General features: G+C 38.7%; 1 protein-coding gene across 1 annotated transcript; it reads left to right on the top strand.

Moving 5' to 3' along the window:
• Positions 1-464: 464 nt before the first annotated feature.
• On the top strand, positions 465-23,271 carry LOC308661596 (keratin, type II cytoskeletal cochleal-like). Its single transcript, XM_081316612.1, has 9 exons — positions 465-1,001; positions 2,894-3,105; positions 10,707-10,767; positions 13,313-13,408; positions 15,207-15,371; positions 16,113-16,238; positions 18,778-18,998; positions 19,862-19,896; positions 22,589-23,271. Exons 1-9 carry the CDS (start codon positions 642-644, stop codon positions 22,774-22,776), a joined length of 1,464 nt encoding a protein of 487 aa, XP_081172738.1. The 5' UTR covers positions 465-641; the 3' UTR covers positions 22,777-23,271.
• Positions 23,272-23,964: the final 693 nt, after the last annotated feature.

The raw sequence follows: 23,964 nt of genomic DNA, 5'->3' as shown, positions 1-23,964 counted from the left end.
AACCTGGGGTAGATTTTTCATTAATCTTTTATATGTTATTCAAAGAAGGCTCAGAAACAGCACATCTGAGTGAAGGCCCTGATCGAAGATGCTGGATTTGCAACGTTCAACAACGTTTTTCTTCCCTTTTGATCTCATTATCCTTGGTTTATCCTCCCCATCATCTCTCTCTTTTTTTTAACATAAAACCATGCATTATTACAACTTCTCTCTGATCCCCGTATACCGTATTTCTTTTTACATGTCTTTAGCCACAAGGCAGGAATAAAAGACTGTCAGACATTAACTTTATTCTGCTTGGGGCCAAGCGATCCGGGAAGGTGGACAATAGCTGCTAAGAAAAGGGCAAGGTGTAGGGAGTGGAGCTGATAGCGTTTGCCCAGCTGCCTTTCTTCTCCACTGAGCTGGGCAGGTTGAAGGCAGTGGGCCGGCAGCCAGACACACCCAATTCTTTCAGGCAGTAAAATGATCCTTTCTCTGCCCCCAAGCCAAGCCCAGCTCTTTCTAATAGATAAAAAGGAAAGGAAGTGCTAGCCTGCAGGTTCAGTGGGACTTTTTTTTTAACTCCCCTGAGTCTACCTTGCTGTTCTTCCTCTCCTCATCTGTAGCTTGCCAGATTGCAAACCCCTGTTTGAGCAATCATGTCGCAGCTGGCTTCATTCAGTTCTCGTTCAGCAACTTCCCCTTCTAATTTTTCTCATGTCCGGATCAGCTCTGTTTCTTCATCGCGTGGAATCAGAGGGGGTGGAAGCTTTAGGAAGCCGGGTGCCTTCGGTAGCACCAGTTTGTATAACTTGGGCTCCAGCAGCAGGAGGCTTTCCCCGTCCCTCTCTCACTCACCTTCGTTTGGATATGGCGGCGGTATTCAAGAAGTCACTATTAATTCGAATCTCTTGCACCCACTCAACCTGGAAATTGACCCAACCATCCAGAAGGTACGCAAGGAGGAGAAGGAACAGATTAAGGTCCTCAACAACAAATTTGCATCCTTCATTGACAAGGTGAGATATCGGGCCTTTTTGTGATTTCAAGAAATTCCTGTGGGCCTTAGTGGGTTGCAACTGTACTCATAATGCTGTGATATTTCATTGCTTTTTTTTTTTTTTTGCAAAGTTAGGAATTCCTCCTCCAGGCTTACTACTTAAGCTGCATTCAAGGAGATACTTGATTCTCACCCAAATAACTTGGATTTAAACTGTGATGGCTCAGTGACTCTATATTTACCACAAGATTGTTCTTAATAATCCCTTGATTAAGGCTGGGTATGGCAGGATAGCGGCTTTTGAGCCATCTGTAAAAGACGGTACATCTTCACAACCTGGATATGCCTCACTTTGTTCTTCCCATGTTGTCAGGATGGAGGCTGATAACGTTATACACACGGGGAAAAGGAGAGAGATCTCCCAAAGTTCAAAATTATTCCGAGGGTCATACCCATAGCTATGAGTGCACACATCTTAAATAATTAGTAATTATACTTGATATGTTCTGTAACATTTTTGCTTGGCTCTTAAGTGGCCAAACTGTCTTGTTTTTATATTTGCACCCTAGAGGTTGCAATGCATTTGAGTTAATGTAGTTCTTGACAAAGGAAAGAAAAAATTATGGATCCCATCCCATGATGATTTTATCTCTGTATACCCTTGCTCATAAATTCTTCTGCATATTATCTTGTTCCTGGGAGCAGCTGCACTGAATATATATAGGGATTTGCTTCTGAGTAAGGACACTTAGGAGCATATTGTCAGATATCTACACGGAGATATCCCATAAGTATTCGTCACAAGCCATCTATACCTTGATGCCATTTGTGCTCCTTGCCCAATAGTTCTGGGTTGGGTTGGGTAGCTAGCCAAAAGCCAAAGCTCTGAGCATTATGAATTGTCCACTTACAACCATTTGTTAAGGTACTGTTCGAAGTTACAATGACACTTAAAAAAGTGTCTTATGACCATCACAAAAACCCCACAATCATGTAATCAAAATTCAGGAGATTGACAATGGTACCAAAAAAAGAGAGAAAAGAATATTTGTAGCTCAGGTTTCAAATGAGGAGTCCTTATTGTCCCTCAGAGCTTGGCAATGGGCATGTATTTAACAACTGCAGCTTGCCATAGTCTTTCTTGCCATTTGCAACCTTCTCAGATGCTTCCCTCTCACAAGCAAAGTCAATGGGAAAAGCCAGATTGGCTTAAAGATTGCATATTTCACTTAACAGCCATAGTGATTCACTTACCAACTATGGCAAAAAAAGTCAGAAAATAAGGCCCAACTTACTTATTCACCCCTTTGCTTAGCAATTGAAATTCTAGTCTCAATTTTTGTTGTAAATTAACATGTCTCCTGAAATGTTATAGCCCCTATAAAGGTAGTTTATTCATTTAAACATTAGAGAACAATGTGTGTGCATGAATGAATCTCTGCTTAGCTGTAAAACTGATCAGGAGGTTTCTTTGCTGGAAACCCAAGTCTGTAACCTCCCTCAGTTCTTAAACCAATAAAAAGAAAATGTAGTAAAAGGCAAAGCAAACATTCCTGAACTCTTAAACTGTGCACCGTGCAAAAACTAAATAAATATCACAAGTTCAAAAAGCTTGTAAAATGGCGCAACTAAATTCAGGCATGTGTTTTGCACTGACCCGTGGCTAAAATTCTGTCTTCAGACCAATCGGCTAAAACAAAGATTTATCCATTGAATTTTTCTTCCTTTGCAGCTTCCCTCCCTCCCTCCCTAGCTACTTAATAGTGTCAGATAATTCATTCTTTTACCCTCTTCTCTGTATCTGAGAGCTGAGGGCTATTCAGGCTGGTCATTTTCTTCTGATTTTGTGGCATTTCATGTTGTGCTGGAAAAACAGCTATTCTTTAAAATGCACTTGTGGGTATTTGTCAGGTCCGATTCCTTGAGCAGCAAAATAAAATGCTGGAGACCAAGTGGACCCTCTTACAGCAGCAAAAGACGTCCACCCGGAGCAACATTGCACCCATCTTTGAGGCGTACATTAACAACCTGCGGAGACAGCTAGACAGCTTGCAGAATGACAAGGGACGGCTGGAAGGAGAACTGAAGAACATGCAGGATCTTGTTGAGGATTTTAAGAACAAGTAATGTATTCATAACGGTTTTTGTGAAGTCTGGGAGGCTCCAGGTGCCTCTTTGCAAAGCATCCCAGGTTTTCCTTTAGGGGAAGAGTATCTAGAAGAGAATTTAAGGTCTAAAAGTGTGTGGGATTTTTTATTTTATTTTATTTTTTTGGTCAGAAATTCATCGCGAATTCCAGTTGACCCTACTGAGACTCATGCTCAAACAAATGTGCATTGAATTGTAAATAAGCAATATGAGCTCACAGGTGGTTGAAATAAGCCCTGGAGACATTATCAGAGTTTATTTCAAGCACAGGACATGCAGAAATTGAGCTGAGATTATTCTCATGCTATTTGAGATCTGGAAAACTCTGTCTGTCTGTCTGTCTGTCTGTCTGTCTATCTATCTATCTATCTATCTATCTATCTATCTATCTATCTATCTATCTATCTATATCGTATTTATTTAATTTCTGAGCTGGCCCATCTCTCTCAAATAGAGGCAATTTTTATTTCTTTGTGATCTACATTTTTGCAACCTAGATCTGGCAATTCTACTATTTTGGTTGCTTCAGACACCTTTTGGCATACAGGGGAAGTATGCAAACCTTCTGTCCAGGGCAGAATCCAGGAAACCGGTGCACTTAATTGGACCCAAGATAACACTGATGATTCATCATAAATTGTGTACATAGCATAGAGCAGTGATGGCGAACTTTTTAGAGACCGAGTGCTCAAACTGCAACCCAAAACCCACTTATGTATCGTTGGGTGCCGGGTGGGCATGGCCCATTGGGGGGTTGTGACATTGGGTGGTCGTGGCTGCGGTGGTCATGGCAGACTGGGTGGGACTAAAAAGTTCAATCAATCAAATCCAACTTTGCGAGATCTTTTTCCCCCCTGCAAGTTGAAATTGATTGATTGATTGAATCTTTTTTTCTTTTTTGCACAAGGCGGTGGAGGCCTAAAGCGAAAAGGTTTTATAAAACCCAGCTGAAGGCCTAGGACTGGGGCAACAGTGCACGTGCCCACAGAGAGGGCTCTGCATGCCACCTGTGGCACACATGTCATAGGTTCGGCACCGCGGGCGTAGAGAGTTCAAACCCGAATGCAGCATAAGTATCTAAACCTGGCACAATGTTACCAACCATTGCCCAGTATTGTCCCTGGCTTGCTCCCTTATCCATTCTTATACGGGGTAAAAGCAAGATTTTTTTATGTGGACTTACCATCAATTTAAGTAAACAACTAATCTGCCTTCCTCAAACTAGTGTTTCAGATAACATTTCCCAGAATTTCTAACCATAAAAGCCTATTGATAATCTGGGAGATGTAATTGGAACATATCTGGAAAATAATAGCTTGAATAAATGCTAAAGGAAGAAATACTCAGAGGTATAGAACAGGGGTCTTCAAACTTGGCCCTTTTATGACTTGTGGACTTCAACTCCCAGAATTCCTCAGACAGCATGCCTGGCTGAGGAATTCTGGGAGTTGAAGTCCACAAGTCATAAAAGGGCCAGGTTTGAAGTCCCTGGTATAGAAGTTTAACATGAGTGGGACCTTAAACAGAATAAACATGCTTAGACCAACATGCTGTCCTCAAGTTGTCATTGTATTTAGCAAGTCTGAGAGTTGTAGCCCACCTAAGGACAGCATTTTTCATTGCATCCTGCCAACCTATTTAAGCACCTTTATTATACCAAAAGGGTAAATCCCAGGATTTTTTGTTATCATAACTTACTTGATATTTGAAGAAATCTATACACAGTTGAAATTTGGAGTCAGTATTATAGTCTTCATTCTTCTACACTTGTATCAAAGAAGTATTAATATTGTTCACAGGAGGATAATAAACATTATATTGCTATTTCCTTGTAAATGGAATAGCCTTAATCTGACAAGATGATTTTTTTTTAATCATTGAAAGAAACAAGGTCGAACTGTTCACACAACACATCTTTCTCTTGTGAACTGTCTAATCTTCTGTGCAAAATGTATGAAGCAGATACAGAAGAGCAAGCCATCCTATTCATGGTAGTGGCTGGGAAAAATGCCATGTATTTATAATCATTTTGCCCATATACTGTTTTTATCTAATCAAAGCAACAATAACTTCTAAAGTACAGGGTACTAGATATTAAAGCTATGCATGATTCAAAAATTACTCGGAAGCAACATGCACAATTCCAGAACATCTCTGTTATTCATTAAAACAGTTTGGTTGGGTGGGGCTCTGTTGATTCAATATTGGTGGGAGACCACAAGGAAAGTAATTACTACTGCAGAGTCTGCAGTACAGTCAAGTTCAGAAGCATTTGAAAGGTAGTAGCTGCAAGGACTAAGAATATTAGCAATGTAGAATTATGTGAACTACAATATAGATATTGAATGGTATCCACTTCTTGCCTGCTTTCATCAATAGGTAGAAATAGCAGATGAAGAGAAATTAATGGTCAATCATATAACGCCTAGGATCCAAACAGGTGCTCTGTTAGTAAAACACACACACACACACACACAGACACAAACTTTGAGAACCGTAGACTGACTTTCCCATACATACAAGATTTAGGTTTGGCATGTCTAAAGGGTTTCAGGCCACAGAAATTTAGATGAAGCATTTCTGCTTATTGAATTGTTGGTGCTTAGGCTCCAACCCACTGGAAAGTTTCATGGCATTAATGTTCATGTCCCAATATGGATTCTTCCTTCAATGGTGGAAGAATGGATAACTAAAAGGATTAGCGAAGGGAATTTAGAAAACCTTGACCTGTGAAACTGGAAAGAGGATGGTAGGCATACAACATATGGAGTGCTGCATATAGCTGTAAAAATTACTGAAGGTTAAACATTGTCAGACAGATTTTTTTTAAAGGCTCAAGCTATTTAGAAATGGCACGTGTTATAGTCCTAGTATAGCTGTATAGTATTATAGGTGCATGTGACAAAAATGTTGGTTGATAAGTTGGGTTACAATGTACTAGGGTAGTTGTGGTTGAGCATGATGTGCACATAGTCATTAAGATCTCCAGCCTATTTAACCTATTAATTATGAACTCTTAAGACTGGCTGAGTCTGGCCAAAATGGAATCTAAGTATGACACAGCCCTCTTTGGATGGTACCATTTGCTGATTCGCAGAGGGGGGGAATCCCATTTAAGTCATTCAGGAGACAGCATTAAAACACTTCTGCCTGATGTTCACACATCTCATACAAGGGGCTTTCCAGCAGGTGTGCAGATAATTGTAAGGGCTTAAAAGATTCACTTGGGGAAAAAAAACTTCAGGTATACAGTTTCTGGAGGTGCAGAAATGTGGGTGTTAAACAATTTGTTTCATCTGCCTGATCTCTGCATGTGTACTTTATGGGCAGAGACAGGAATGCTTTGTCTACCTTTCCATCACATATCCTTGATTTAATGGTGTGAATGACCTGGAGCTGTTTTCTGTGTGGCATTCTGTAGTATGGAATGGAAAGAGAAATTGCTAGAATCCAAGGGGGTTGCTATATAGTTAAAGCACAGTATTAGCCTAGATAGCTGGGTCACCCCATTTTAGTTTATGTATTGTTTACAAATCTTATGCACTCTTAAACCAAGATTAAATAAAGCAACCCTTATAATGATAAATAGCCTTATAATTTGATCTATGACTATCCATTATATTAATACGCATATATTCCACAGTAATTATGCTGCTGAGTTGTATCTTTATATGTAGCAATATTCTGTAGCCTGGCTTGTGACATTAGCAGATAATTTATATTAAAGTCACATGAGCTTAGGAAAATGTTTGTTTAAGGGAAGAACCAACTATCTTGAATCAGGCACAGTATGGAACAATTGATAGATTATTCATCGGTTCTACTTGGGCATAACTTTTTTTCATATTGGTATTTTATTAAAGCTGCCCTCTAAAAATGCTGATAGTAAGGCATTAAAACAGGCTTTAGAAAAGCCCACAAATACTTAGAATATAAAAGTGAGAATAAATAAGAGGTGATAGGGGAGAGGAAGCCACTGTGTTCTCTGAGGGAGTGATGTATTCTTATAATTTGGCTCAACACAATATCTTATTGTGTGATAACAGCTTTAACTACCTCTAACCTCCAGTAATAGACACTTAGGTAACACTGCATATGCAAAATTTATTTCTAATATTCCGCCACCTGCCCGTTTTGATGTATGGTTGTTCCTTAAAATTAATGATACCTGTAAATTATGGCTTAGTCAGGCAAATATTATTTGCAAACTCTACCTTCAGTTTTGGGGAGTCCAGCCTCTAATCTCATTACCACATTAGGGACAAATCTAGGAACTGAGAAGGAATTTCTTAAACATTCTGATCTCTTAAAGTATGAATGACAGCCTACTTTTGCCTCATATAGTGGTGGAAAAGTGATTTGGTTGTGAGAAGTTTAAGATTGAGCCAAGATTGAGAGGAATCTCTGGCTTAAATGGAATCTCACAAGGGCCCCTGAATTCCTTTGGGCTACAGAAAAGACATAGTTGGACTGAGTTTTACTGCTTTGTGAAGTTTGGATACTACTCTTAAAAACTCGGAAGTTTTTAGCATGTTTGATGGCTTGGTTGTTTATGAGCCTTTTATTTAGCTTAGAAAATGTATGTGGTTATATTTAAAGTCAAATTCCTTTCTAAAGAATTCGGAGCAGGGCACACAGCTCAAACACAAATCCTTGTTTTGTCTTCTCAGTGCTCCTACTCAATGTTCTTATGAGGTGGATTTTACTGAAAGCAACCAAGGAGTGATTTAACAAATTGTACAGAAGACTGAGGATTTTAAGTGAGTTTTTTCTCAGTCTGTGTCCCATACTTTAACTATTGCGTGATTATGATGATATGGCAGACCTTGAACTTAGGACCTCTTATCTCATCTGTGTAACTTAAGGGTATAGTAAATTATAGCCTGACTTCCACATTAGGAGCCATTTTGAGTGGAAGCATTATAAATCCCTTCCACGAAGGTCCTGGATTAATTTCTCATGCAATCAGTCAATACAAAGAGCATGCTAGCAAGTGAAAGGTCATTTTTTTTCCTCCTATCTCTCGACAAAGGACTGTTGAAAAAGGGAGTTGGAGGAAGGAAGTTTAATATTTTATCTGCTGATAGCTCTCCATTTTACCAAGGAGCACACCTGCTGTTATTCAGAAAGCCTCCATGGAGACAAAGGAGCAAATGGTGCTGAACTCGTGTGAAAAAGCCTCTTGCTGAACCTATCTAAAAAAGCTCTTTGCTTCTTACAAATGTCCAAGAGAAATGGACTCCTTGCCTATTTTGCCCACCCGGCCACACCTGCAGTGTTTAAGAAATAGAAAGTTGGCACGCTAGCTTCAGTAAGAATGGAGAGCAAACAGAACTGATAAACTGCCTGAGGGTGTGTCTCTGTGGAGGAGAAAAGTCAATAACTTTTAATATTTCCCAAAGGGCAGGCAAGTTACAATATGGATGGCTGGAGAAAAGGAGGAACAGCCTTAGGATAGGCCTTAACTAGGCTTTCTAAATGACTGAGGGGCACCAACCCCTTACATATGTAGTAGGGATAGTTCTTTGGGTGAGACACCAATTGTGCCATCAGCTGCTTAAAATGGTATTTGCTTTTATGAACTCCTGGAATTTGTGAGAGAGTCTGTTACCGAAGAGTCTCTTCATCTGCTTCAATTTACAATCCCCACAATTTTTTTGCAATGAGGAAATGCCATGGCAGTTGTTAAGTTTCAGGAGTTTCAGGTTCTTCCAGGAAAGAACAAATTTACAGATTTGAGAGGTCTTCCTGCCCAAAAGGAGAGTAAGAGAAATAATTATAGGCAGAGCTCTCCTTTCTTTGTTCATCAATTTAGGTTTTCTAGTTCCAGCTGAAAACAACCCAGGAGATAATTTCTACCTTTTCCTAATTTAATGTATGCTTGGCCCATGCTTGCAGAACCCAATCTCAAAAAAGATAGACCAGTTTTTTTAAAAGAAAAAAAAATGATTAATGATGGATTGAGATCTGTGTAATATAAGGACACACACACACACACACACACTCATACAAACCCCTTCTTCCACCGGACAGAAAGGAGTCCAAAAGGAAATTGAAAGTGAAATGAAGATAAGAAGAGCTGTATTGGACAAGAAGGAAAAAAAGGAACAGAGTGAGCTCAAGCTGTAACTATTGTCTATTGTGGAAAGGACCACGTTGTAGTTCTCAAAAGTCCACTTTTCTTATGAATTCATTTTGTGTCTTTGAAGGCTCTGCCTATCTACAGTACAAGACTTTTAATTGTCATACACCATGTCAAAGATGAATACTTTTTAATTTATTTGAAGCATGACTGTGCACTTAGCTGTTGTAGGTTAACTGGCCAGTCTTAACAATAGACATCTGTCCATTTTTTGTGTTTTGAGTAGGTGGCTCCTCCTTATTTATTTATTGTTTGTTTGAAAATTGTTGGATCAGAAATCAGAATTCTTGCCAACCACACCCCGATTTCTGCCATTTCTATTAACCCTAACTCAACAGAGCAGAGAATCTAATTTTTATAAAGGCAGAATTTTCAAGGCTATTGTTCAACATTCTTTTTCCATTCCAAAGGCAATCTGGCTTGCAAGCACTCAACCTTCTTTGCAAAAGCACTGTATTCTCTCTTCCAAATTCACACATAGTTTTCAGAAATAAGATACTGTTTGTTTAGAGCAGAGGTCCCCAACCTGTGGGCCGCAGCCCACTAGTGGGCCACAAGGGGTTTGCAACTGGGCCATGGAAATGGCAGGCGAGCGCATGTGCATGCAAGTACATGCCCACTTGCGCGAGCAGCGGGCAAGCACGTGCGTGCTCTCTTTGCATGAGCATCAGGCGCGCGTGCATGCTGCTCATGCAAATGGAGCTGTGTGTGCACTTGCCATTCCCTCCGCCAGTCCGGAAATTTTGGGGAACTCTGGTTTAGATCATTCGAGAATGAACTTTCCAAGTTATCTATTGCATTTCTGTTTGATAAACTTATGCCTATTTTGTACAAGTTGGCAAATATTCAATAGGCCAGATAGCAGCTTTAACCACCTTAGCAACCAATATCTACTAGATCATGAACTATTGGAACTGAAAACAGTATGTCTTTATTTTAGTGGGAGTGCAGTTCTACTCAGAAAGATAGAGCGTGCATGCTGATAGTCCCAGGGTTAATTTGTCTAGTGCCTGAGATCCAGACAGCCCTTGTCAGTCAGTGTTGATGATGCTGAGCTACATGACTCAACTGCTTTGATATAAAGCAACTTGCTTCCTGGTAATCATATACATTTGGGAATAAATCCCCTTCAGTACAGCACAAGTTAATCTTACAATAAGGAGGACATACAGTATCTAGGCTTATCATCCTAGATTTATATGTCCACAGTCACAATTTGACTTCCCAAACTTGAATGTTTAATATGAAGAATCTGTTAAAAGATAAATTTTCATTTTCTAAAATAGTGTGGTGCGGGAAGGAAACTTGATTAGTTTTAAAAGCAGGGACATCCCATCATTGCTGCTAGGGTTACGGTAGATGAATTTAAAATTTCTGTGATGATTTAATTCATGAGCCTATTTAAACCCTCTGTCTCTTCTGCATTCATCATAGGTATGAAGATGAAATCAACAAGCGCACCACTGCAGAGAATGATTTTGTTGTGCTCAAGAAAGTAAGAGTCTATTAACCTAAATTTGCATGTTGTGCTATAGATGGCAGAGTTTCAGGTGTGGAAAGGATTTCACTAATAGAATTTCTGTAGCATTATATGCAGGATAGCCCCTGAAACAGTATCTTTAAAACAATTGAAATGGATCAGAGTAGAAATTTATGTCTACTTATTAAATTTATTAGCATTACATTGGGATGTAAAATTTTATTTCAGTGATGATATCCAAATGTCAAATTTATTGAAATTTAATAGTAATTATGGAAATGTAAACTATTGGGTAGCATCTGCTCTTGTCTATACACACACACACACACACACACACACACACAAAATGATGGCATTAGCTCAAACTGCCAATGTGGAAAGGGCCATCTATTTATTTATTTTTTTATTAAAGAGTTTTACAAAAACAAAATTTTACAATATATCCCCAAATCCCCCCCACCCCAAACCTGCCCACTTCCCCCCCACTTCCCAGAGCTAAATACAGGATTACAGTTATAATAATCATATTCTAAATAAAAATTATGCATAATATACAATTAACCAAATTCATAATGTGCTTTAACTCCCCTTTAACATAACTACATACAAAGTACCAATAACAATATCCCACTAAAATCTACTCATAAGCTAAATGGAACTTTTTAGTCCCATATTTGTTCTGAATATAATCTATCCATCTCCTCCAAACTGAAATATATCTTTCCTGTGAATGATCTTTCAAGTAAGCAGAAATCTTAGACATTTCTGCAAGATTCGAAACTTTAAACACCCATTCTTCTATAGTAGGCAAACTATCCTTCTTCCAATATTGTCCCACCAGTAACCGTGCTGCTGTTATCATGTTCAACATCAAATTAGTTTCTTTAACATCACAATCTACAACAATACCCAATAAAAACAATTGCGGAGAAAACTTTATCTTTCTCTTAAAAATCTTTTGAATGTTCCACCAAATTTTAATCCAAAAAGCTTTTATATTTCTACAAGTCCACCACATATGAAAATAGGTGGCTTCTAAACTACTACATCTCCAGCATTTAAACTGTAAGTTAGGATACATGTTAGACAACTTTTTGGGATCCAGATGCCATCTATAAAACATTTTACAAAAATTTATTTATTTATTTATTTTCAAAAAGAAAAAAACTTGAGAACCTATTAAAAATAAATTGTTATGGAAATAGACTTTTTTAATGTCAGGTTTTTATTTCTGTGCAGAGATTATTTTCTCATGGGAAATATTAACTGGGGCAACCTGTCATCTCTACTATAAAGTGGCTATTCCACATATATGCTTTGAACAGAATAAAAACTGAATTTAATAAACATTCTGAAAGGAAGATTCTTGCAAACATTAGCCCAACTTTTTATGGAGCATATGAATGACAGGAAGAGTAAAAAAAATACATTTTTAAGTCACTAAACACACGGCTGCAATCACCAAACTCCTTAGAAGGATACTTTTTTCGCCAATTGGTTTCATTCATTCATTCATTCAAAAAGCTGTTGGATAGCCCTGATGCAAGAATTACATTGGGGTATAATAAATGCAACACCTATCCCCTTATTATAGAGTTACAGCATTAAAAGCAGGGCTTTATATTATGCAGACAGGTGTTTCTTTTTCTTTGTATACAAAGCAAACAGATGAGATGGAAGAGGAGAAGGATAAAGGATACAGAACAAGGCTAGGTGACCTACCCAAGGTCAACTGAGTCATTAATATGGACAAGACATTTAGGGACAGGCCTACATATTATCTGAAATGAATTACTTGCAGCTCCCTTTTTTCCCTTAAGTACTTCATTACAGAAAAAGGAAATTTATTTTGGAGCTTGACAAAAGTGACTGGGCCATGGAAGGAGAAGGCAAGCGCAATTGCAATTAAAACTAGAAAAGAAAAGGATAAAATTCTCCTTCCCACATGCAGTGGACTCAGTTATAATTGTGCCTTTAAATAATAATGATTAAAAAGCCAGAGTTACCTGCTGCATGTTCAATATCACATGTAAGGAGCCCCTGTGGATTTTAATCTGCTACTCATTGCCGATTATAGAGGGCGGTCCCCCCCCTTCGTTTCAAAAGCCATTGAGCCAGAGATGTCTGAAGATGTTTCTGCAGTCATGTGACCAGCATGATGTCAGAGTGCTGTTATACCTTCCCACCAAAGTGGTACCTATTTATCTACTCACATTTGCATGCTTTCGAACTGCTAAGTTGGCAGGAGCTGGGACAAGTAATCGGAGCTTACCCTGTCACACGATGCTCAGGTTTCGAGCCCCGGCTGTTGATTTTCCAGCTGACAAGCCCAGTGTCTTAATCACTGAGCCAACGCACACCCAGTATCGTGTGTACATTGATGCTAGATCATTCTGACAATTTCATTTTAAGGCAGGGACAAGGATGATTAAACCTAACAACAAAGAGATGAGATTCTCTATTACATTTTTGTTTTTTGCCCATGGTAGCAATCTCATCCTTTCTTTCTTCTCCATTTCTTAAAAACATAAGTTGCTTTTCTTCTAATGGTTTCTTTTAGGATGTTGATGCTTCATACATGAATAAGGTGGAGCTGGAAGGCAGAGTGGATGGGCTGACAGATGAAATAAATTTCCTGAGAGCGCTTTATGAAGCAGTAAGTAAACTTTACTGTCGTTTTCCAGTCTGGTACTCCCAGTCAACAAGAAGCGTATCTGGAAGATGCAAGGCTAAGGAAGAATGTTTGTGTTATTGCTGTCTTTAGCTCACACACTGATCTCCACACAGAAGACAAATTAAGTGATCCCTGTAAAGAATTTATTTAAATATTTACATAGGACCTGTTAGCTTGTCGTTGACAAAAGTTGGGAGGAGAGATTAAGAAAAGGATTTATTTATTTTATGAAGGGAGAGGAAGAATAAAGATTATTCATTAAAAGAAAATATGTAACTTAGCAAATAATAAACATTCTGTAATGACAGTATTCAGCTTTAGCATCTCACAAAAAAGAGGAAAATTAAATTCTCTCATAAATTTATTCAAGGAAAACTAAGGAAGGTCATTTTCTTCTAGCAATAATTTAAATATGCAGATGTAAGAAATGTAATCAAAGAAAGCAAATTATGGTTCTCCATTACATTTGAGCCTTGAGGAGTATTATCTTCTCCATTGTTAAATATTGTCAAAAATACATTGTCACTAATATTGATTCCAAATTATTTGATCCCTAATGTAATCACTGTGTGGGTAGGTGAATTTATTTGCTGATTTTTTCATTAGAAATTTATTTTCTCAGTATTGAAGAAAATAGGTTTAGACAGAATTCCAGTCTGCTTGGAATCCTATTTTTAACTGAGTTTATGTTACTATGTAAGCCAAAATTTAATTTGTTTAGTTTTGACATTTTTTTATCTGTTTAAATTTATTGGCTGCCAAACTCCAATGGCTTAATGTGATGTGTGTCCCCAGACATTGTAGTTTATTCAACAAATCATGGTTAAGCAAATGATAGTTTAATACAACATGCAAAGTACACTTACAGCAATCTTTTACTTAGATTTAACTCCATCCTTTGACTGGGTAGGCTGCATTTTTAAACTAAAATGTATTTTTCAAGGATAACTTTGCTCAAGTGAAGAGCGGTTCTGTATTCCAAAATTTCATTGGAAAATGCAGTTTCCCCATATAAGGAACCTCAAAAAATTAAATTCAAGCTTGACATGACATTGAATACAAAGCTGTTAGAAATTACAAGCACTGGAATTCTACTGATGTAATCATCTATATTTACTTTTCATTGTTCCAACTCCCTTTTCTCCATAATCTCTAGGCTATTTCTCAAGCCTGTCACAATTTAATGTACAAATGCCTCTGTAGTGGAAACCTTAAACCCTTGCTAAATATATCAACTGGCTTGTCTCACATGATTCTTTTGTGCAATAGTTGGGTATCAAAGGAGTTTACAAATCCGGCTATTTTAATGAGTTAATATTGTTTTTCTGTATGTGTATGGCACAATGAGCTTAGCCTGTGTGACCAGGAGAAAGTTGCTGCCACTTGTTCATTGACGCTATTGCCAGGTCTTAAATGGGGTATTTGTTCTGATTATTTTCTGTGTTTAATAGAACCCATGGAGAAAAAAAAACCATCACTTCCATATATAGCAATGTCTTGTGCTCATAATTCAGTGTACATGTACATTGTACATAATAAAAAAGTACATGTAATTCAATGAATACTGAGCTACCATTTTGATCCTAATCCCATGAAAAATTGCTCATATAAAGTGTCACTTTTATTGAACATTTAATTGAAGCATGATGCTTGGTTTCGAAGGCTATCTCATTCCTCTCTTTAGACTTCAATTGTTGTGTTGCTATACACCCTCACCAGAACAACACAGGAAGGGCGGCGAACAACTAATGTCTGGTTTTTTGTTTTTCTTTCCTGTCAGGAACTGGCTGAATTGCAGAACCAGGTCTCTGATACATCTGTTGTCCTCCAAATGGACAACAATCGGAATCTGGACTTGGACAGTATCATTGCTGAGGTCAAAGCTCAGTATGAGGAGATTGCTAATAAGAGCAGGATGGAGGCAGAAAGCTGGTACCAAAGCAAGGTGAACAATGGCAGAAAATATGGGTTTACAAGGGAACCACTGGGTGATATCCAGTAGATCATTTATAATGGCTTAATGCTGTATTGTAATTTTCAAATATATTGCAAATGAACCTCAAATTTATAATTCATATGGATACTTTCTATTACCTTCATAGCATATTTGGAATCTCTAGCTCCAACATGTTTAATCTATTCCTCTGAGTAGAAGCTGTAATAATATCACCATCAGTTAGCCTTTTCCTTCGTTATAACTGTTCATTTTGCAATGCCTATTGGATGAAATGTTCAAGAAATTTCTCAAATAAGCTATCAGACAAGTGTATACATAACATTGGAGATACGTGATGGAGATTAGTGCTGTTTGGGTCCTATCCTTTCTGAATTTTTCCTAGTTTTCCACACACTGTCTTAATAGACATTTATCCTCTTCCAGCTCACTCTTCCTACTAACCCTTTCCCCCAATTCACACATGCATACCTCATTCACCTGAAGAAATTTACATGGGCCTTTTGTACTTGTCCTTCTAGCCTCAGAAAGGGATCAGTTGCTACTTGGAGCAAAGAAGATATTTCTTTTGTCTTTGCATAGAAACCAATTCTGAAACTTGAACATTATATAGAGTTCCAGGAAGTGACAGGGAACTGAGCCTAGGCAGGAGCCTAGTATGAGGAGGAGGAGACTAGCAACCTCCCTTTATATTTTCAACAGCATATTTTCTGCATCTTTCATTAATTTTAGTTTGAGGTCTTGCAAGCCACTGCTGGAAAGCATGGAGAAGACCTGCGGAACACAAAGAATGAGATTGCAGAGATTAATCGCACAATATTGAGGCTGCAAGCTGAGATTGACAATGTGAAAAACCAGGTGAGTACGCAAAAAAACAAACAAACACTAGTTCTCTCACTGCAAAAACTACACTGAGACTCAAGGAATAAGAGTGTGGTAGAATGCCCATGCACAGTCCCAACAGCCCAACTCACCATCTCACTTATGACTTAAATCCATACAGGAAATAGACAACAGCTGGAATTATACTATTGGATTTATGGTTTCTTTTTATAGTAAAGCCAGATGTATCTACTTGCTATTATAAAGAGCAGCAAGAAAAAGCAGGCTGAGATTCTGTTGTAAACCTGGTTGGAGTCAAAGTTCTTTTGGTAAAAGCAAGGATAATAGGTTATGGAGAAATTGGAGCCCTTTATAACAGCGTTCCGTGCGCCTTTGGCGTCTAGTCATGCCGGCCACATGACCACGGAGACGTCCTCGGACAAGCGCTGGCTCTTCGGCTTTCAAACGGAGATGAGCACCGGCCCCTAGAGTCGGAAATGACTAGCACGCATGTGCGGGGGAAGCTTTACCTTTACCTTTTTATATCTGCTGAAACATTAAAAAGGGGGGGGGGGATCTGGCCACACCTGTGTCTTCTTCCTTTTGGCCCACACCTACCTAAGTATTGAGTTCATGGTGTTTCAAGCCAGAAAACACTCCTTTTTTTCTTCTTGGGCAGCTTTGTCAGTTTGTTGACTAGTATATATATATATATATATTTATTTTAAAAAATCAACCCCCATCTATTTACGGTTGCCTGTAAGGATTGGATATTTCATGATAAATTAAATAGATTGTTTACACAAAAGTGAGAGATAAGCTATTGTGAATCACTCTCCATAATGTGTGTTTGGCTTTAGGGTAGGGAAACTTAAGCAAACATTCAAGGAGAAGCAATGCACACATAGTGACCCAGGCAAATTTACCTCTGAATGATGAATGGGAGGTCTGAAGTCCAGATGCTTAGCACTAACTTTTCTTCCACACCCTTAGAATTGAGGGAGTGGAGCACAAGGAGTGCGGCACCTAAACATTTTCTGTATAGCAAATTGCTAGCAATTTTATCTCAGATCAGCAATGTAATAAATCATTGTGGCATGAATGGTGGGCAAAGGGCAGATAACTAGAAGATTCCCCCCACCCCCCCATCCTTTTTCCTTTGAGACAAGGCGTTGCTATTTTCTGACCCTAGCAACATGTGAAGGCATTTTATCTTTCACCCATCAATGCCAGGGCAGATGATGATAAACTGCTGACCATGAAGATTTGCACAAGTCATTTTGGAAGCACTCCTGCCAGAGGCCCATTTTTTTGGCATGGAGGGGAGAGTGTCTCCCTGTGTGTTGTTCTCAGGCTAAGGCACATGCTCCCTTGTGAACATATATTTGAGACAGACATTTGATTAATGTTGATTCTCATATTAATTTTAATGTTATGGGTCACATTTCTTGAACTCCTGCCTAAATTATTGTGGTTGCTCTAGTACTCCAGGATGGCCAAGCAAAAGTATTTCTTGACTTATTGACTGCAGGGGCCACGAATTGGGTCTGCCCTGGGAGGGGGGAAGAGACAGAAAAAGTTGCATTGCCATTTGGCTGTGGGCCCTTTTCCAAACCTTAATATATCAAATCACAAGTATGCTCCTGATGATGTTTGTGCGTTGATTTAAATAAAGGGTAAACCTTTTGCTTCCTCTCCAAAGAGTTCTAGATGGCTGGATTATGACTGCTAGCACAAGTTCCTCAGCCCTGTTTTACAAAATCCAGATTTTTGGCTCGTTTAGTGTAATCTATTTTTGCCCTGCCGGGGGCTTTCCTGATCTTCAACAGGTAGTTTCCAAAATGTTTCAACCTCAACTCTTTGTACATTACTTGATGAACTACTTTCAGTACACAATGCAGACATTGTACGGCTGACCCATGCCTCCTCCCCTCCCCTCCCCTCCCCTCCTCTTTTCTTTTTTCTTCTTAAAGACACAGTACCATTTGCTGGACTTTGACCTAGAGGGCACTGTATCACAGTACAATATCAGTTCAATGAATGCACTGACTTCTAAAAAGAAGTTAATGCCTTCCTGTTCTATGGGATGAATAGCAAAAAAATTAGGAGATAGAATCGATTGGAGCTCCCTTTACTTCCCGATTATTTTCCCCCTTGTTTTGCCGAACTGAGAAGGAAAAGATGAAAACAGGGTTGAATATTAAATCTATAAAGAAGGCTTGAAACCCTCTACTTGCTGAAATGCTTTCTTTACAGCCAGTAACTTTACCATAAACATTTCTTGGATTCTTATAAACTGACCTAACAGGTTCAGTCTTGCCTTGGGAGTTGAAGCCAACTTTAGATTTTTTTTTTCCTGGTCACAGTTAGGGATTCGGTCTGAATATATTTCCTGTAAAAAAAAAGTAGAAAAAGAAAAAGAAAAAGAAAAAAGAAAGGATGAATGGACTTCCCCATAACGATACTCATTTCAGCTATGGCTTTGGAATACTTTTTGTTTTCTCCTCCTCTCTGGTGGATGCAATGAAAAGGCAGAACTTCTGAGTAATTCTGTCCTCTTGGTCTGTCTCTCCAGCGTGCCAAGCTTGAAGCTGCCATTGCTGAAGCAGAAGAACGCGGTACATTGGCTGTCAAAGATGCCAAGGCGAAACTAGAGGAGCTGGAGATGGCCCTCAACAAAGCTAAGCAAGAGATGGCCCACCAGCTGCGTGAATATCACGAGCTGATGAATGTCAAACTGGCTCTGGATATTGAGATTGCTACTTACAGAAAGCTGCTGGAAGGAGAAGAGAGCAGGTATGTGGCTGGAAATAATATTCTGATCATGGCAGCAACTTTACTAGGGCTACAGTGTTCAGTCAAGGGGTGGCTTAGATTTTTTTTTTAAACCAATTAAAATTTTATGTCTCTGTCCATATTATATATAAAATAAGTGCTTATGATCATTGCCTATGGAAGCGATTACCTCTTCTAATAAGACGTCTGCTATAAGGCCAAGAAGTCATTTACTTTTTAAAAATGGTTGTTTTTTTTAAAAATCCCTATTTATTTATATATATATATATATATATATATAATAAATAAATAAATAAATAAATAAATAAATAAATAAGCAAGCAAGCAAGCAAGCCACCCATCTTACCACAGGATAACTCTGGACAGCTTGCAATCAAATGCGTGTCTGTGTGTATGCATATGCATACAATATACGTGTGTGTATAAAGTATATAAACTGTATATAAACTGCTAAAGTCCACTATGTATCACTCTGTATATTTAATCCAATGTTACTTTTCATTAATTGAAACTCCAATGGTGAAATGGTTAAGATTAAGTGAATCATGAAGAAGACCTATGCTTTGTCCTTTAAGCTTATCCTACTCGTATTGTCTCCAATTAACAACAATAAAGGATTGGGTGGGGAAGAATCATCTTCTGGATCATTAATCCCATCCAACAGAGTAATTCTGATCTTCTTCCTAAGACCAGTAATGTACATTAATTAAAACTGGCAAGAATCAATTAGCTGTCTCCTTTGAATATTTTATGTTAATAATGTTTTGTTTCCTTATTGCCAAGACTAAAATCTTTCAGTTAGAAAAATGATTGCTTTCTTTTTTAAAACAAAATTGCTTCTTTGCTTATTTCTCACATAATAGATTGTCTGGAGAAGGAGCTGGTTCTGTAAGCATGAGTAAGTTTACTTATTTCTTTACTTCTTTTCAGTATATATTAAACCCCAGGGATCACAGATCATGGAAATCATCCCTTAGGGCAGCAGTTTATAATTTTCTCCAAGATGAAAGTCCCCCCTAGACTTTGAGTGTGTGTACAGGCATTCCTCACTTAGTGACTGCCTTGTTTAGTGACCAAAGTTCAGTGTTCAAAAATCCCCTTAGAGACCAGTCCTCGCATTTATGAACTTTGCAATGTCTTTCTGCATTTATTTTCACTTATTTAGCCCATACCAAATTGTCCTGAAAGAGAAAGAACCCCAATTCAGCTGAATGAAGAAGCAAGAAGCAAAGGAAAACTGAAAAATTATAAGCATAGTCATGGTCATGTTATTTTCACTTAGTGATTACCTTGCTTAATGACCAAGTTGCTGTTCCCAATTGCGACTGCTAAACAAGGACTACCTGTAGCTATAGTTGCACTCCAAGAAGTAGGAGACCTAGCTAGGAAAAACACTTCGATTTAATTAAAATAAGTATAGAGATTGTTTGTTTGTCCCTATCTCACCGTGGGGCTAATAAAAAGGAAGAAAATGAAAGCAGTGTAAAATAATAGAATGGTGGTCCTTGATTTACGAGCACAACTGAGCCCAAAATTTATGTTGCTAAGCGAGACATTTGTTCAGTGAGTTTTGCCCCATTTTGCGACCTTTCTTGCCACAGCTGTTAAGAGAATCACTGCAGTTGTTAAGTTAGTAACAGGGTTGTTAGGTGAATCTGGCTTGCCCATTGATTTTGCTTGTTAGAAGCTCATAAGAAGTGATCACATGATCCTGGGACACTGCAGCTGTTATAAATTTGAGTTGGTTGCCAACATCTGAATTTTGATCATGTGACCATGGGGATGCTGCAATGGTCGTAAGTGTGAAAAATGGTCATAAGTCACTTTTTTCAGTGAGGTGGTAAGTGCAACCAGAATACATCAATTTGATAACCAAAAAGATGGATGGGTGGAGAGCCTAGAGCAAGGGTAGGCAACCTTGGCTCTTTTATGACTCGTGGACTTCAACTCCCAGAATTCCTGAGCCAGCATGGCTCAGCATGGAAACCTCTCCCTTTCCCCTCAGCATGGCTGGCTCAGGAATTCTGGGAGTTGAAGTCCACGAGTCATAAAAGAGCCAAGGTTGCCTACCCCTGGCCTAGAGCAAAGGGGAGGAAGGTGGAGTCTGTCATCAATCCAGCAGCCACCTCCAGTGTGGAAATTCCCCATTTGGTCCCCAGGCCAACAGGCAGAGTCAGGTCTTCAGGCCCTTGTGAGAGTTTAGGAGGTTGGGGATTCTATAACAGGAATGCATTTAATAATTTCATCTTCTATCATGTTATGCATCACATTTTGATAACTTGGAGCAATTTCTTGGGGCCATACTCAAATTTATGCTCCTTCGCTTTAGGGTGTAGATAGAAAGAACAAGCCAGGGCTTTTGTGTATTGAGGATACAGAATTAAAGGATAACATATAAATAAAGGATAACATATCTTCGGTTTTTATAAGAAATATTCTCAGTCGGGGTTCAGAGACAATTTTGCCATTCATATCAAAAGCTTTTTTATGAAAGGTAGATTGCAGAATATGTATTTATGTTTTTTTTAATCTAGCCGTACTATAAGTGTCCTGGATTCGTAACAATGGTAAACAAAATAAGCATAATGAATGTGCTTAATTCTCAGTTAATTCACATTGCCAGTCAATCTTGACAGATTGAAGAAATGGGCTGGAATCATCAGAATGAAACTTAACAAGAGCCAAGAGGCCAGGATAGGAGGAGAGAAATCTGGCTCAATATTAAAAATGCAAAATGTATTTGGAATTATCAGAAATGGAATCTGAAACAGTAGTGAAACATCACTGCAAAAAAAAAAAAAAAACAATTGTGCATTTTAGCCAGGTCAGCAGAAGTATAATTTCCAAATCGTGGAAAACAGTAGTTCTGCATTGGTCAGATTGCCTTTGAATACTATCTGGGCACTACACTTTAATAAGGATTTAGCAAAGGCTGATGAAAATGATCAGATGATTGAAAACTAAGCTGTATAGGAATACATTGAACAAACCAAGCGCTGGAAAGGTGGGATTATGGTAGCAGTTTGAAAATACTTAAACCAATGCGAAGAAAACCAAGAACTGTTTCCTCTTATTCCAGAACAGAGGACATAGAATAGCGAAACTCAGTTACAGGAATGTGTATTCTGAATGAATGTTGGCAGGCAGCCATCTTTATAACCTGAGGAAATATCTATTAGATTATTTGTGGTTTTGAAACCAACGGTGCACGATCAGTTTCAATAAAAAAAGGGATTTTTGGCTGCCTTATCTTGCCTTAGTCAAAGAAGATAAGATGGTGAATCAGGGATCCCAGAATCAATTTCGTTTCACCACACTGGCCTGTTGCAAGTCAGCCCACTCTATATGAGCTCTCTGAGGACAAGGAAAGCCAATTGGATGGGATAGCAAGAGTAACCTGGCCAAAATGGCCCAAATCCCCTTTCATACATATGAAATTATAAATTCAGTGGCCTCTGCTGAGCCCTAGTTAATGCCCCCACTCTCTTCAAGAACCAACGTCTTGCTGTTGTTGGCAGAGTGTTTGTTAGAACATTCCAAGGTGTCTCATTCTTTCTGCTAAACATGACATGCTTTTTTGTATACTGCAGCCCTGCTCAGCTCCAGTGGTGGTGGTGGTACATACAGCAGCGGAGGTGGCCTTGGCTATGGTGGAGGATTTACGCTGGGAAGTGGAATGGGCAGCGGAGCCCTTGGTTTCACCTCTGGAGCTGGCTCAAGCAACCGGAAATCGACATACAGTGTGACGAGCACATCCAGGAGAAGCGTCAGAAATTGAAACAAGCAAAGAAAGAGTCATCACTGAATAAAAGAAATGTCTCTTTGTTTCCTTGCAACAGAAAAGAAAATATGGGCTGGGGGGGGGAAGGGGGTTGTTTTTTCCCCAGCACCCCAAAATGGCCACAATATCAAGCAGTGGCAATACAAATTTATAAATTCACCAGCTCCTTCCTACTTCCTCAAAACAGCCTTAATTAATTCTCTTCTTGTCCCCACTAAGACCAAGGAGAACTTTGCTGTCAGTTTCACTGACAGCAGAGTAAACCTTGGTCAGAAGTCTCCAGAAAGTAACCCCATGCTCTGGCTTTGATGTAGAAAAATGCTGCATTTTCTTACCTTTGCAGATTTTTATTGGGAGTGGCGAAAGTGTTAAAGGCAAAAATAAAGTTGAGGCTATCTTACTTTTCTCCTAAATGGTGTTCTTTCGTGATTCTTTTAATTTTTCTTCCACATACACCAGATTAAGAAGAATGGACATTTATCATCCACTTTTTTTTAAAAAAAAAGGTGACCAGGCCCTTTGAATTCTTGAGATACCACAACCATGATAATTATTTCAGGCTGAAGTGGAGAGAAGGCGGGCAATCAAATAACTTATATAGGACCCATAAGGTACAGTATATGCTGCCATTAAGAAAACAAAGAAAGAGTTGTTCCTCAGGAAGTTCACTCAAGTAATAATTACACATTGCTGCATAAATTGGGATTCTAGGAAGATAGAAACTTTTCTATGCCTAGTAGCTACTAAAAAGTCTTCAAAATAATTGATGTGGATAAGGTCTTCCCATCTGGAGTTCAGCCACTTCTTTATTACATTCAGGCCCTTGCTGAGTTGTTAAAGCTGCCCAGGAAGTGACCTGTAGTTGGGTCCTTGTGATGGTATTAGCTTCCTTGAGAAAGGGGGTAGTTCTTCCTACAATGAAAAAAGTGAAGTATCCCCTCCTCAACAAGATCTTGCTGGTCCCAACAGTTCTGGACAGCTGCAGTCCAGTCTCCTAAAAAAAGGGACAGTTGTTGTAATGTCAGACATTGGAGGAAGCAAATGATCTGGATCCATTTCAATCAGGTTTCAAGCTAGAAGAAGTATGTAAACAGCATTGGCCATGCTTGTTGATTACATCTGGTGAAGGTGGGATGAGGCTGTCACATCCATCCTTGTGTTCCTTGATCTCTCATCTCTCATGGT

This window comes from Vipera berus (genome assembly GCF_964194415.1).
Source record: "Vipera berus genome assembly, chromosome: 2".
NCBI lineage: Eukaryota > Metazoa > Chordata > Lepidosauria > Squamata > Viperidae > Vipera > Vipera berus.
The sequence above is the reverse complement of the archived record's forward strand: the minus strand, read 5'-3'. Positions and strand labels throughout refer to the sequence as shown.